This window comes from Colobus angolensis, unplaced genomic scaffold, assembly GCF_000951035.1.
Source record: "Colobus angolensis palliatus isolate OR3802 unplaced genomic scaffold, Cang.pa_1.0 Scaffold81, whole genome shotgun sequence".
Taxonomy (NCBI): Eukaryota; Metazoa; Chordata; class Mammalia; order Primates; family Cercopithecidae; genus Colobus; species Colobus angolensis.
Window position 1 is genome coordinate 4,801,597 of NW_012121932.1, and position 13,864 is coordinate 4,815,460.

The 13,864-nt window shown below is 34.5% G+C and overlaps 1 protein-coding gene across 1 annotated transcript in view; it reads right to left on the bottom strand.

Annotated features, from left to right (window-relative positions):
* Positions 1-13,864, bottom strand: part of GPATCH2 (G patch domain containing 2) — a 200,168-nt gene that overhangs the window by 60,923 nt on the left and 125,381 nt on the right. Inside the window, exons 7-8 of the mRNA XM_011929437.1 lie at positions 9,333-9,372; positions 2,749-2,819 (exon numbers count right to left, since the gene is read on the bottom strand). Coding sequence (XP_011784827.1) covers positions 2,749-2,819; positions 9,333-9,372 — 111 coding nt within the window. The remainder of the gene's footprint in view (positions 1-2,748; positions 2,820-9,332; positions 9,373-13,864) is intronic.

Below are 13,864 nucleotides of genomic sequence, written 5' to 3' on the forward strand. Positions count from 1 at the left end.
TCAAACTCCTTGTCTCAAGTAATCTCAAAGTGCTGTGGCTTAACAGGTGTGAGCCTCTTCGCCCAGCCAACCATAAATACTTCCTGTGATTACTGATTTGTGTCTGTGTGTGTTTATGTGTATGATTCAATTGTCTAACTTTATGTTTTGTATGTATCTTATTTTCTCAATGCTTTTTCTTTTCACTTTTTTTTTTTTTTTTTGGCAGAGATGGGGATCTCACTGTGTTGCCCAGGCTGGTCTCGAGCTCCTGGCCTCAAGCAATCCTCCTGTTTCAGCCTTCCAAAGTGCTGGAATTAATTATAGGCATACATTGTCATGCCCCTCACTTTTTAAAAAACGGATTATTTGGGGGTGGGGACAATATTTTAATTCCATTTCCCCCCTTCCACTGGTTTGGTAATTATATACTCCGTTTCTATTGACTTAGAAGTTATTTAGATATTTTACCAATGAATACTTAATGTAGTCTTATCAAGTGTCAAATGCTTGACTGACTAATGAGTTAGACATCTTAAACAATTCAAGGACCTTATATTGGACTTTCACTATAATCACCGACCCTGCAAACTTCACATGCTATTGCTGTCCATTATTTTCTTTTATTTTCTTTCTTTTCTTTTTTTTTTTGTTTTGTCCATTATTTCAGATTGCCTCTAAGTCCTACCAATTGTCCGGGCACGGTGGCTCATGCCTGTAATCCCAGCACTTTGGGAGGCCAAGGCAGGCAGATCACCTGAGGTCAGGAGTTCGAGACTAGCCTGGCCAACATGGTGAAACCCCGTCTCTACTACAAATACAAAATTAGTCAGGCGTGGTGGCACATGCCTGTAATCCCAGGTACTTGAGAGGCTGGGGCAGGAGAATTGCTTGAACCCGAGAGGCGGAGGTTGCAGTGAGTGGCGATTGCGCCACTGCACTCCAGCTTGGGCAACAAGAGAGAAACTCCGTCTCAAATTAAAAAAAAAAAAAAATTAAAACGTCCTACAAATGACATTATTACAATTATCTCTATATAAGCAATGATTATTTACATAAACATTTTAATCAGTATATTGGCTCGTTATTCATTCTTGCCTCTCAGACCTTCCTTGGGACTTTTCTTGAAATACACCCTTTAAAACTTCTTCACAAAGGTCTGTAAACATTCCCTCTTTTTGAAAATCTTAAAATTATTTTACTTCATCTTTGTACATGAAAGATGGATTTCCAGGTACATAGTTCTAGGTTGACAATTTATTTTCATGCAGCACAATGAGGATGATTCCACTGTCTTCTGGCCTCACTGATGCTACTGAGAAATCTGATACATCATTGTCATTCCTTTGTAGATAATTTGCCTTTTATCTTGATTCTTTTAACATTTGTCTTCGCTTTTGGTCTACTATGGTATATTATTAGGTGTGGATTTCGTTTTACTTATCGTGCATGTTATTCACTGTGCTTTTTGTATCTGTATCTATGGGTTTATAACTTTTACCAGGTTTGGGAATTCTTAGCGACTATCTCATTAAATTTCATGTTTTTTTCAGCTATTCTATTCTTTTGATCAAGGACTATATGATTGACTGTATTACAGATCTTCTATGTCTCTTATGTACTCCTTCAGTTTCTCATCTCCTTGAATTTTTATACTATATTCTGGTCCGTTCTTCAGATGTATCTTTCATTTCACTAATTATCTCTTGAACAATCACATTTCCTATTTCTAAAAATTATATATATTTTTCACTTCTTACTGATTCATCTTTATAGTGATTTGTTGCTTGTTCATTTTATTTCTACAAATGTCTCATCCATAGTTATTTTATAATCTATACCTTATAATTTTAGGATCTGGCAGTCTTAGGAGAAAATCTCTTAGTCGTTTATGTTGACTATCACTGATAGCGAATTATCTCATTTTACGTTTGGTGATTTTTGATTGTCTATATTAGGTATGCTAGGTAGGATTTGCATTTGCTTCTGCAGACACCCAGTGGGATCTCAGTTGACATTTATCTGCACAACATGGCACTTTGAAGCTGTAGTTTGGTTACTTGGGAATGTTAAAGTCAGTGGACAGCACACTATCACTGGGAAGCCATGGGATGCAATGGTGGCTGCTGAGGTCAGTTGTCCCTTCTCAAGGATAAAACAAATGTAAATATCAGGGCAGTTTTTCTAATCAACATTCGGAGAAGAAGGGTAGCCATTTTCATCTAAACAAAAATTAAGTCTTCAGAAACCCCATTTGCAAAATTTGAAAACATATTGTCTAAAAAACAAACGGGGGAAATTCCTGATATTATGGAAAAAAATCAACATTGGAAAAAATGAACAAGATTCTAAAAGCACTCTTTAAAAGAGACTACTTTCTTCCCAGTCTTTACTCATTTATATGTTATGAGAATATACATATTTCTCTCTCATAAGGTCTAAATGCCACTTAAGTTTAGGGAAAGAGATTAAGCCCATTTATTAGATTAAAAATGAATTATTGTTGTAAATGTTGATCTAAAATTCAATAGTTAAGGGAGATAAATATTTTATTTTAAAAATTAATTATTTTTTAAAAGTTTAAAAAATATAAATAAAATATATTTTTATTCATTACTAGTAATCCTAAAATAGATTCCAATAAACAACACATAAAATATTTTAAGCTGACTTTTTAGAACCAAAGGCAACCTAACAACAATTCATTCCATTCTTATAGGCATAGAAAAAAGAAAATGAATGAATCAAAAGTGATTTTGAATTGCTTACCTGCTGGCTGTTTTCATAGAACAATTTTTCTTATGTCCTCTTTCAGCTCGATTATCTCTCAGAAGCTGATGCTACACAAAGTGTTAAGACAAAGTCATAGAAACAAAAATATTTTCATTATATTATTTTGCAAGTAGGAAAATATTCTCATTCAAAGGGACACTATTCATTTATTTGCCTGGCTTTTTTTTTCTTTTTTTACTGGTTTCTCTTAAAGCAAAGATTGTAAATACTACTTTTTCTGGAGTTCAATAGTTTAGGGAGACAAATTTTTCTTTTTAAAATTCATTCTTTATTGTCACTGTTGCAAAATTATCAGTGAGAGTTAGCAATCCAGTTCTTCCTGGACAGCTAAACTGCCCTCAAGAGTCAGTTAAGATGTGGCCTGGGGATGGAAGTCTAGAACACGGTTCTTTTTCTGGTTCACTGCAGTAGCCCTGGTTGAAGTAATGCAACCTCTCTTGTCAATGGCCTTCACTGTCTCATTCAGCTGTGAATTTTTTAAGGCTTTGTTACCTATGCTGACATAAAGAGCTAATATTATTTTCTCTGTACCTACTGGCCTACCATGGTAAAGAAACATGCTTAAAACATTCTTCTTCAAAGAAATTATTGGCTTGGAAATACATAATTAGAAAAAAACATATTTGATTGCCTCCTCAAAATGCCTTACCATCCACTTCCCTTCACACTTGCTTTACCCTAACTAATTGGAAAGAAAAAAACAAATAGTCAATATTCTTCACTATGTGCTCACTCAAACTCTAGCTTCTCTTATTTATGCAGAAATATGATTATATGCAAGACCGGGCTAAAATGAAGTTGTACAGAATATTAGCAATGAACCCCAACAAAAATAAAAGTCTTATAAATAATAATGCAGGATAGAGCTGGGTTCTAATCTCAGCTGGCCAGTAAATAAAAAGTCACTGGGTTCCAATTAACAGCTTTACCATTAAGTACTTTAGGCAAAGTACTTAACTTCTCTAAGCCTTGGTCTCCACCTGTAAAATGGAGGTAACAATAATATCTACCTGTAACGCTATTGTGAGTATTAAGTAATATAAACCATTTAAAATATTCAGCACTATAAAACTGGAACATAGGAAATGCTGAGAAAGAATATGGCTTAAATGCTATTATTATAATTATGATGATAATTAATGGGACTGGCTCTCGGTAGGTATTATCTGACCAGTATCAATTATTTCTAATGACGAATAACTGCTTTGAACCGTTCAATTACATCACTTAGAATCAATTATTAGTTTACTTAGCTGTCCTTGAGAAGGAATAGACCTTAATTATATGATCAAGAATATGGTTAGGCTCATTCTTTAAGGAATGTCTGAACTAAATAAGTATTCTTAAATTTTCTCTTAAATGTCTACTTTCCATTCCCATTGCCACCATCCTAGTTCAGAGCACCATTTTCTCTGTCCTGGCAAAGTCTCCCAAATGATCTCTCTGCCTCCAGGCCTGCTCTCTTCTAATCTACTTTCCACACTGCAGACTCTATGAGCTTTCTAAAATTAATTTAATTATATGACTCTATGGAGATCAAACTCAAAATCTTGCACAAGGCTTTCATGACCCTTCGTAATTTGATTACATCTCTAAATTCATAATTTATTATGTTTCCTCCTACACCAACCTATCCTTCTTCCGTCTAAATGATATATCCTAGCCATATTGAACTTGTTAGTTTGGGGTATGTACCATGCTGTTGCTCATCTCTGGCCCTTTGCTTGGGTTATGCAATTTGCCTGCATCTTCAGGGTTCATGCACTGTGTCTGGAGCATTTCAGTGCTCAAAAGACATTTGCTGAATGAATGGATGAATGAAATAAAGGAAGAGGGAGTGAGATCTGGTATCTGATATGTAGCTGAAGCCATATCTCGTTATTACTACTTATAGAAAAGAGCAACCAGTTATCCTAAATCCATTAATCTGAAAGTGTTTCAATTTAGAAACACTTCGTACCATGAACACTAAATTGTTTCTGAAAATAAAGAAAATTAATGACTTTGGCATTTCTAAGTCTAGTGCCTTTTAAAAAAAAAATATATATATACAAACCAACATTTGTGACACAGATAGCTAGAAGTAAGATGATGAAATCTCTACCTCTACCTTAAATTGATAATAGTTAATAGTTAATTAAGTTTTCTAACTGATAAAAGACAGATACTTGAACACTATTCCTGAGGCTTGTGTTAAAACAGTTCAAACAAAGAACTCAAAATCCCAAACACAATGTTATGAAAAAAATATTAAAAAATTATAGTTTAGTTTTGAAAAATGCAATTATAAGGACCAAAATAAACATTAGGTTGTATCTACTAGGTTTGGATAGTTCTCAGAGAGGCCACCAACCTGGATGAACTTAAATGACATAGCACCTCTCTGAACGTTGATGTTATAGCTCCTTTTATTAGATTTATATAAGAATATGTTTTCTTCTTCAAATTTATAGTTTTGATGGGCTTTGTACATAAAAACAAGTCAAACAATGGCATTACTTAATGCAGTGCATCTATATGTATAAAAGCCATCATAAACTTATTTCACCTTATCAATACAATTATAAATCTGGGGATACGACTGCAACTTTAAAATGAAGCTCAGATAAAACTACAGAGATCTCTGGGTCATGAATCACAAGTTAATATGTGAGCTTAGATCTTTTATGGGGCAAAGACGAAAAAAATAATCTAAGGTGTTACTTGAACAACATATATTTGCATTTAGAAGGCTCCTGGCCAGGCATGGTGGCTCATGCCTGTAATCCCAGCACTTTGGGAAGTCAAGGCGGGCAGATCACCTGAAGTCATGAGTTTGAATTCAGCCTGGTCAACATGGCAAAACTCTGTCTCTACTAAAAATACAAAAATTAGCCAGGCATGGTGGCAAGTGCCTGTAATTAATCCCAGCTACTCAGGGAGGATGAGGCACAAGAATTGTTTTAACCTGGGAGACAGAGAGTGCAGTGAGCTGAGGTTGTGCCATTGCACTCCAGCCTGGGCGAAAAAGCGAGACTCCGTCTCAAAAAAAAAAAAAAAAGAAGACTCCAATATATTTTTTTTTAAAGTCAGATTATGAATTCAAAATAAACAAGAATCCTTGAACCCTGCTCTAATAAGCAAGAGTAGGTCAAAAGATTTTGAAAATTTTTTCATTCTTCTTGATACATATTTTTTTCTGTTCCCTTGGACTCCTATCAGTGTCACAAGTGAGGTTACTTTTCTGGATTCTGACTCAATAATGTCAACTCTGATCAAAAACAGAACTTCTGAATATGGTGCGAAGTGCTTCTTACCTTCCAACTTTCAGATTGCTGGACTTAGGCCAAACGAAGATATAGTCCCCTTATTAGTGACCTGCAGATGTATATTAAAAAATAACTCATATAAGAATTACATTACAATCTGTAAGTAAAAACCTACGTACACAATTTGAAAAACTGCTGAATTAAACCAGGAAGAAAAGTATACCTTGTGGATAATGGTTTTTACATTTAAAAAAAGGAACTAAGAGTTTCTGTGGCTATTCGTGACATTTTTCAAGATTATTAAAAGTCTTAAATCTCAAGAGGAAAGACAAAGAGCAGAAATCTCATTCTCCACCAGTCCTCCCTTTACTACCTGGTTATACATAAGGCACTCAAGCTCAGGAGTGCTTCTACTGGCAGATACTGTTGAGGTAATTCCTCAAATGTCAGACAAATAATTTCAAGTCTCTCCGCACTCAGCAGTGTCCTCAAAATTAAAAGGGGAACTAGGTAAAATCCAAACTATGATCTGACTCACTAAGATACTTCTTGTAAACTCAGTCAAAATGCCTCAAGGAAGCAAAGCTTCCTTCCACCCCTGAACTAACTTCGACATTTCTCTTTTGTGGCCTTCATAGTGCCTTCTCTATGGTTTTCTGAAACATTTATCAACATAGTATAATTACTGCTTACCTTCTCCAGATTATGACCACCTCAGGGGAAAAATTGTGTTGTTTTTTTACAAATATCTCTTTTGATAAAAACAGAGAGTACTCAACAGATAGTGGCTGGTGGGTAAGTTATTTAATAAATGTATAGTAAAGGCATGATCACTATGCATGGTAAATTGAAATGGGACTTAGCACTGAAGAATAGCAAGAAAGAAGAATCATTAAGATGGAGAAAGGAGTGAGAGATGGAATTTAAAAAGTAGGGTTAATATTATTGTTTCTTTGTGTTAAGTTGGTATGAGAAATGCATATGGTAATCATGCATGTCAATTAGTCAATCATTCAACAATAAACTAAAAGATTTTATACTTCATGGTCTTGCATTTCATCACTTGCACCTAACTTCAGACAACAGTTTAGTTTGCTATATAGTTAGGTCTGAGTTGAACTAAGAAATTATTATCCCTTATGTAAATAGAATGCATTGTACATATACATACATGTACAATTCATTGTCATTATTCAGATTCCATATACCTACTTGCTAACATTTATTTGTAACACAAAAACCAATGCTTCCCCTGCTTTTGCAGTCATGTGCAGACATGTGTAGGCAGAGTGGTAAAAATCTGAGTAGCTTCTAACACATGTTTCCAGCTGAGCTCCAGCCTGGTGACACGGCCTCGTTTCAAGCTCTCATAGTATAAACAAGTGTATTTCGTGCAGTCTGTTTAATGCTATGAGTTTTTTGTTTGTTTGTTTTGCATAATTGTGCTTCTGTTGGTGACTTCACTATTTAAAATGGCCCCAAGCATAGTGCTAAAGCGCTGTCTACTGTTCCTAAGTGCAAGAAGACAGTGATGGGACTTAAAGAGAAAATATGTGCTTTAGATAAGCTTCATTCAGGCATGAGTTATGACGCTGTTGGCCGTGAGTTCAATGTTAATGAATCAACAACAGACATTAAATAAGGTGTCTTTAAACAGAAACACACACAAAACAAGGTTATGTATTGATCAGTTGATGAAGATGTGACGTGGGGTTCAAAGAAACCTAACCCTGTATTTCCCCTACAAGCAATGGTTCAGTATTCATTGATTCAGTGTTTGAGTTGACTACACAGAACGTAACTACCATATGTAACAAGAATTAACTGTATTTATTAATTAATAATCTACCTAGTAAGGATACAGATCTGAAATGGCACATCAAAGTTTAAGTAAAAAGCTGATTCAAAAATCGAGCAAAAAGATTTAAAAAATTGGTCAATTTCTTCCTTATAAGGTATTAGCTATTAAAGGTAACTTTTAATTTCAGAATAAAGCTTGGCTGGAAGCAACCAGGTATACCATAGTCTAAAATCTAGATTTATGACATTGCTTTAGTACTTCTCAAGTTCTAAAGGGTAGAAAATGAGCTTTATAAAATTACATTTTCAGATAAAATATATCCTGATGCAACTTACTACTAAAAGCAGAATATTATTGTAAGCATTGTACAGAGAGGGATATGAACCATTTAGGAAAGCAGAAAGTCTAATTTTTGTATTGTAAATAATGAGAGGAACACATCATAGATGTAGCTTAGCTTAGTTAATTTTGAATTCAAAGAAATAGTGGCACATAGTCCATTATTAATGTGAGAAGTATCTTTAAAGAGGTAACTCACTCTCATGGAAAAAAAGCAAGTTAAAAAAATCATGAAAATGAAAGGTATTTCTATTAAGCTTATGTGTGTTAAAAAATAAAGAAGGTTCATAATGAAGTGCGTAGCACCTTCCTTTTATTAGTAAAAGGAACTATGGTATATGCAGCAGCTGTGAACCTGCTGCTCAACCCAGGAAAAATCAAACATTATAGAGTCATGTTACCAATTACCATTAAAGCACAAAGTCCTCTTTACTACCTATTTCTCTGCCTACCCCTCAGAAGAAATGATCCCTGAGGATTTGAGGTTTATCACTCCCCTTTATTTTAAAAATAACTTTTATCATTCACAATAAAAGATACAAACTTTGCAAGGATGCAAACTCTAAAATGTATATGCTTTAAAACATCACAAGTTTAAGCATGCTTCTAAGAAAGGACTAATATAATCAAGGGGTAACTGCTGATTTTATATGTAAAAATAACTGTAATGAACGTCAACTCCTCACTGCAAACTAATCATTGTGCTGCCATGTATACCAATAAGAGATTTTAAAAAATTCATCTAGAAATATAATGTAAAAGTATAAGAAACTCTTCACCCTACCTTCTAAACTTCAGATACAAATATTCTCTTCCTGGCTGAACTTAGATTTAATACAAATTAATTTTTAAGCACATGTATTGTTTTGATACCTTAACTTTGTGAAAAATAAAGATCAATAGTGAGCTCCTACAAATGAGTTTCAGAGTCTTTCCATGGAGGTCACACATATGACTGAAGACGGTGGCAGTAAAGGAAAGAAAACTCTCATGCTGATTAAGGATCATGCATTTATTTGGTCAGTGTATTAATCATTGGCATAATTAACACCTTTTAAAATGAGCAGGGATTTGTATTTTTTCTCATAGAGCTGATCTACTCTCTTGAAGGGAGACAGTTAAATACTTGAAAGAGGCTGAGTAACTTCCTTTTGGATTACAATGGTCCTTACCTGGTCATGCTCTGTCCTAGCCCCAGGGCTAAACCAATGGCTGCAGAGGAAAGAAAAAGGCAGTTAGAGGGAACCTAACTAAAAGCACATGCTCTCACATGATCAAGCTACACGTGCTTTAAGGAATTTATTTGTCACCAGCAACAGAGCCTTCAATATGCTTTATTTTAATGGATATTTCATTTAATTCTAGACTTAGACCAATTTTGACAGAAATGTAAAACTGCTCATAACCTGGTAATTTTCAATTTAATAAGCAAACTGAGTTAGAATTACATTTCCATTTAATTATGTTAACATAAACTGCTGGGACTGTATTCATTTTATGAATCAATTCTGGTTATAAAATCTACAAATGCTATCATTTACCACAACTTAATTACAGCATCATTACAACAAATTACGACCTTTTGATCGTTGGAGTTATAAAAAAATGTTAAAAATACAAGAATATTACATTGTCTAGCTATGCCCCCAGGAGCAATACACAAAGCCCTTGATATGAATTCTGCAGCATCAGCTGAGGTACCTTGGACCTATTCCCTCCACAGTTACAACAACCTAGATTCTGGCTGAGAACAAGTTCAACAACATCAAAAATATAGAAGTTACTGCATCATCAAAGTCTTGCCTTCTCACATAGCCTAGCCCAGACCATTTTGCTTCAGCTGCCCCTGGGACTCTTAACACTGACGTATCTGGCAGTACCTTTTCCATAGGAGCTGTTATCATTAGCTATGCGCCCAGTCCTCTGGCAGTATTTTGCATAAAAAACCTAACTGTAAACATCAAGGACTAGGAAATTGAGAGAGGTATTATGGCAAATCAATCACTAAAGGCCCACAATCACAGGGAATGATACTAACATTACTATTAATGCTATTTATGATTTCAACAACCATAATACCGAGTCCCTCTATGTACTAATTAAGCACGTGGCATGGTTTATTTCCCATCTTCACAAAATCCTTACAAGGTTAGGCTCATGTTCCAAATACAGAAATGAGGGCTCAAATGTTAGCTTACTTGTATAAGGTGTATTTTCACCACACCACGCTGCAGAAGGGCAAGGGGCTAGAAAGGGTTTACATGTCCTAGGACTCTCTAAGACTTCTTTGCATTCTCTAGCCTCTGTGGTATTAAAACCAGGAACAAACAGCCTCTTCATTAATAGGCCTTGTCTATGCATTAATATAGTATTTCTCAAGCTCAAAGATAGTGACAGTGATGCTCCTAGGCAGGTCAGATTCCACCAGTGATGGGGGAATGGACATTTATTGGTATTAGTCAATAACATCTGGATTAATTACCAAATTCATTAATCATTCACTGTAGTTCCTCTGACAGCTTGACTAAGATATTTCCCCTCTGATTTGGATTGTGCCTTTTCTCGATTCAAAGAAAAACATTTTTCTTAAATCAAATGCATACACACAGTTTAAAAGAAAAAAAAACTAAAAGGATTAAAAATAGCAATTTCTTGTTCCATCTATCCTGACTCCTAAGCTCTGTTGAGAGAAACCACTGTCAACTCTTTTAGTCCTTTTGTTTTGTATTTAATGCTATATTTCTAAAGAATAAGGTTATACCAATAGCTTGTGATTCATTGATTTTAGATGTGAGGTACTGACTTTCTATTATCATAGACTTAGCTCTTTTTTTAATCTTCTAACCCTCTATTTCCAATTATAGCATCTTTTTAATTAATCAATTGTGAACACAGACATTATTATGACTACATGAATACTTTCTGCTGCTAAGGTTTTCTTTTTGTTTTTCCTAAAGTTGGTATTTGTCTTGTTTTTGATAGTTTTTTCTATGTACCTGCCAGCCTTCTTAATTTTTCTAGTACCTGCCAGCCTATCTTTATTACATTCTTATTTTTATCATTGTTAGTTTTCAAATATTAAAACATATCTGAAAATATGCCCATCCCTTACTCCTCCCTCCTCTTCAGCCTCCAGTGATCTCCTCCCAAAGCGCTCTGTCTACTTGGTCTCATCTGAGCTGTTGTTCTCCAGATCTGTCCTGGAACTTCCTTGGCTCTTATTGGGTGTTCATGTCATTTCTCTCCTTTGCCGCACCGCTTGTTCCCTGAATCCTGCACCTTCTCAGTTAATTTCCACCTTTTGCTGAAGAACTCACTCAAATAGTGAGAATGGTTGAGAAGTGTATTGTTTGAGTTGATTTTTTCCCACTTGTTTGTCTGTTTTCTTTTTCATATTCTTATTGTTTGAGTTGATTTTTTTGCCCACTTGTTTGTCTGTTTTCTTCTTCATATTCTTAAGTTTTCAATAGGCCGAAAAAAAAAAGCTTATTCTCGTTGCTTTGAACGTGATCTGGAATTTTTTCCTCTGGATGCTGTTAGAAGTTTTTAATTTCTCTAGTAGTGTGCATTTTTCATTTGAGGCGTTGGGTGAGACCTCACAATCAAGAGATCTGGGTCCTTCAGGGTGAGAAAATTTGTTTTTGCTTTTTTCTGTCTCTGGAATGCCTAATAATTAAATATTAGATCTTCTGAGTTGATCTGTTAGTTTTTCTTACTTTTTTCCTCCTGAAATTTGTCTTTTTGTTTGCCTGCTAAATGATTTATCAATCTTTACATGAAATATTTATTTTGAGATAATTGTAGCTTTACTTGCAGTTGGTAGTGATCCTGTGCACCCTGTTTCCCAAAATGATAATATTTTGCAAACTATAGTGTAACATCACAACTAAGATACTGACACTGATACAGACCAGATACAGAACAATTTATTACTACAACTATCCGTCATGTGGCACTTTTATAGCCTTACCCATTTCACTCCAACCCTCAATCTCCTATATTTAATCCCTGTTAACCCACTAACTCATTCTCTATTTTTATAACTTTGTCATTTAAATAATGTTACACAAATGGTATGATGCAACCTTTTCAGACTGGCTTTTAAACTCAGCATAATTCTCTGAAAAGTCAGCGAAGTTGTTGATGTATCAATAGTTTATTCCTTTTTATTCGGAGTAGTATTCCACTGTATAGGTGTACATAGTTTGTTTAACCATTCACTTATTGGAAGACTTCTGAGTTGTATCCAATTTTGGGCTATTATGGATAAAGCTGCTGTTAACCTTAGTGTAGAGGTTTTTCTATGAACAGTGTTTTCACTTTGGTGGGATCAATGACCAAGAGTGCGATTGCTCGTTAGTATCGTAGTTGAATGTTTAGTTTCGTAAAACTGCCAACATTTTCCAGAATGGCTACGCCATTTTATAATCTCATCAGCAATGTATGAGTAATCCAGTTTTTCCACATCCTCATTGGCATTTGATGCTGTCACTATGTTTTACTTCAGCCAATCTGATAGCTATGTAGTGATATCTCATTGTGGTCCTAATTTGCATTTCTCTAATAGATAATGACGCTAAACATATTTTTGTGTGCTTATCTGCTATTTGTATATCCTCCTTGGTAAAATGGAGGTTCATGTCTTTTGTCCATTTTCTAACTAGATTGTTTTGTTTTTTAACTGTTTTATAACTATTAAATTTTGAAAGGTCTTTATATATTCTAGATACTAGTCTTTTGCTAGATACGTAGTTTGCAAATATTTTCTCTCAGTACGTAGCTTCTTTTCATCCCTTTAAAGGGACTTTTCCAGAACACTAGTTTTAAATATTGTTGAAAAGACTATTCTTCCTTCATTGAACTGCTTTTGCAACTTTGTCAAAAATCCATTGACTGTATTTGTGTGTGTGGGGGGGGAGCTATTTTTGGGGGGTCTCTATTCTGTTACATTGATTTATGTGCCTTTTCCTCTGCCAATACCACACAGTCTTGAATACTGTAGCTATATAGTAAGTCTTGAAATCTGGTAGGATGATTTCTACAACTTTATTGTTTGTTAAAAAATTGTTTTTGCGATTCAAGTTCCTTTGCTTTTCCATATACATTTAAAAAAATCTTTGCTATATTTACAAAAATCTTGCTGGGATTTTGATAAGAATTGCATTAAACCTAACTATCAATTTGGGGAAAACTGACGTCCTTACTATGTTGAATCTTCCTACCTATGAACCATAAAGTCTGTTCATATTTGTGGATCTCTTGATTTCTTTCACCATTTTAATCTCCCACTTCATTTTTCATTTCTTTTACTTTTTCTTCAAAATGTATGAGGAAAATGTTCAAATATTCAATAAAGTTAAAAGCATCTTAGAACGAATACCCATATACCACTATCTAGATTCTACTATTAACATTTTACTCTACTTGGTTTGTAAATTATCTGTCTATGGCATCTTTTGATGAGCAGGTCCTTTTTTCCTGTTTGTTCCTCTCTTTATACTGAAGTATTTTCTCAAATATCTGGTGATCCTTACTTATCTAGTCAATATTTAAAAAGGCACTACAAAACTGATCAGAAGAGTTTTTTCAACATATAAGTTTATCTACAGGATGATCATACAAGTGTCTCCTCATGGTGGAAACTTACAATGTTACTGTCTTGTCTGTTTTTCTCAGATTAGTAAATTTCTGAAGAAAAGAAAGA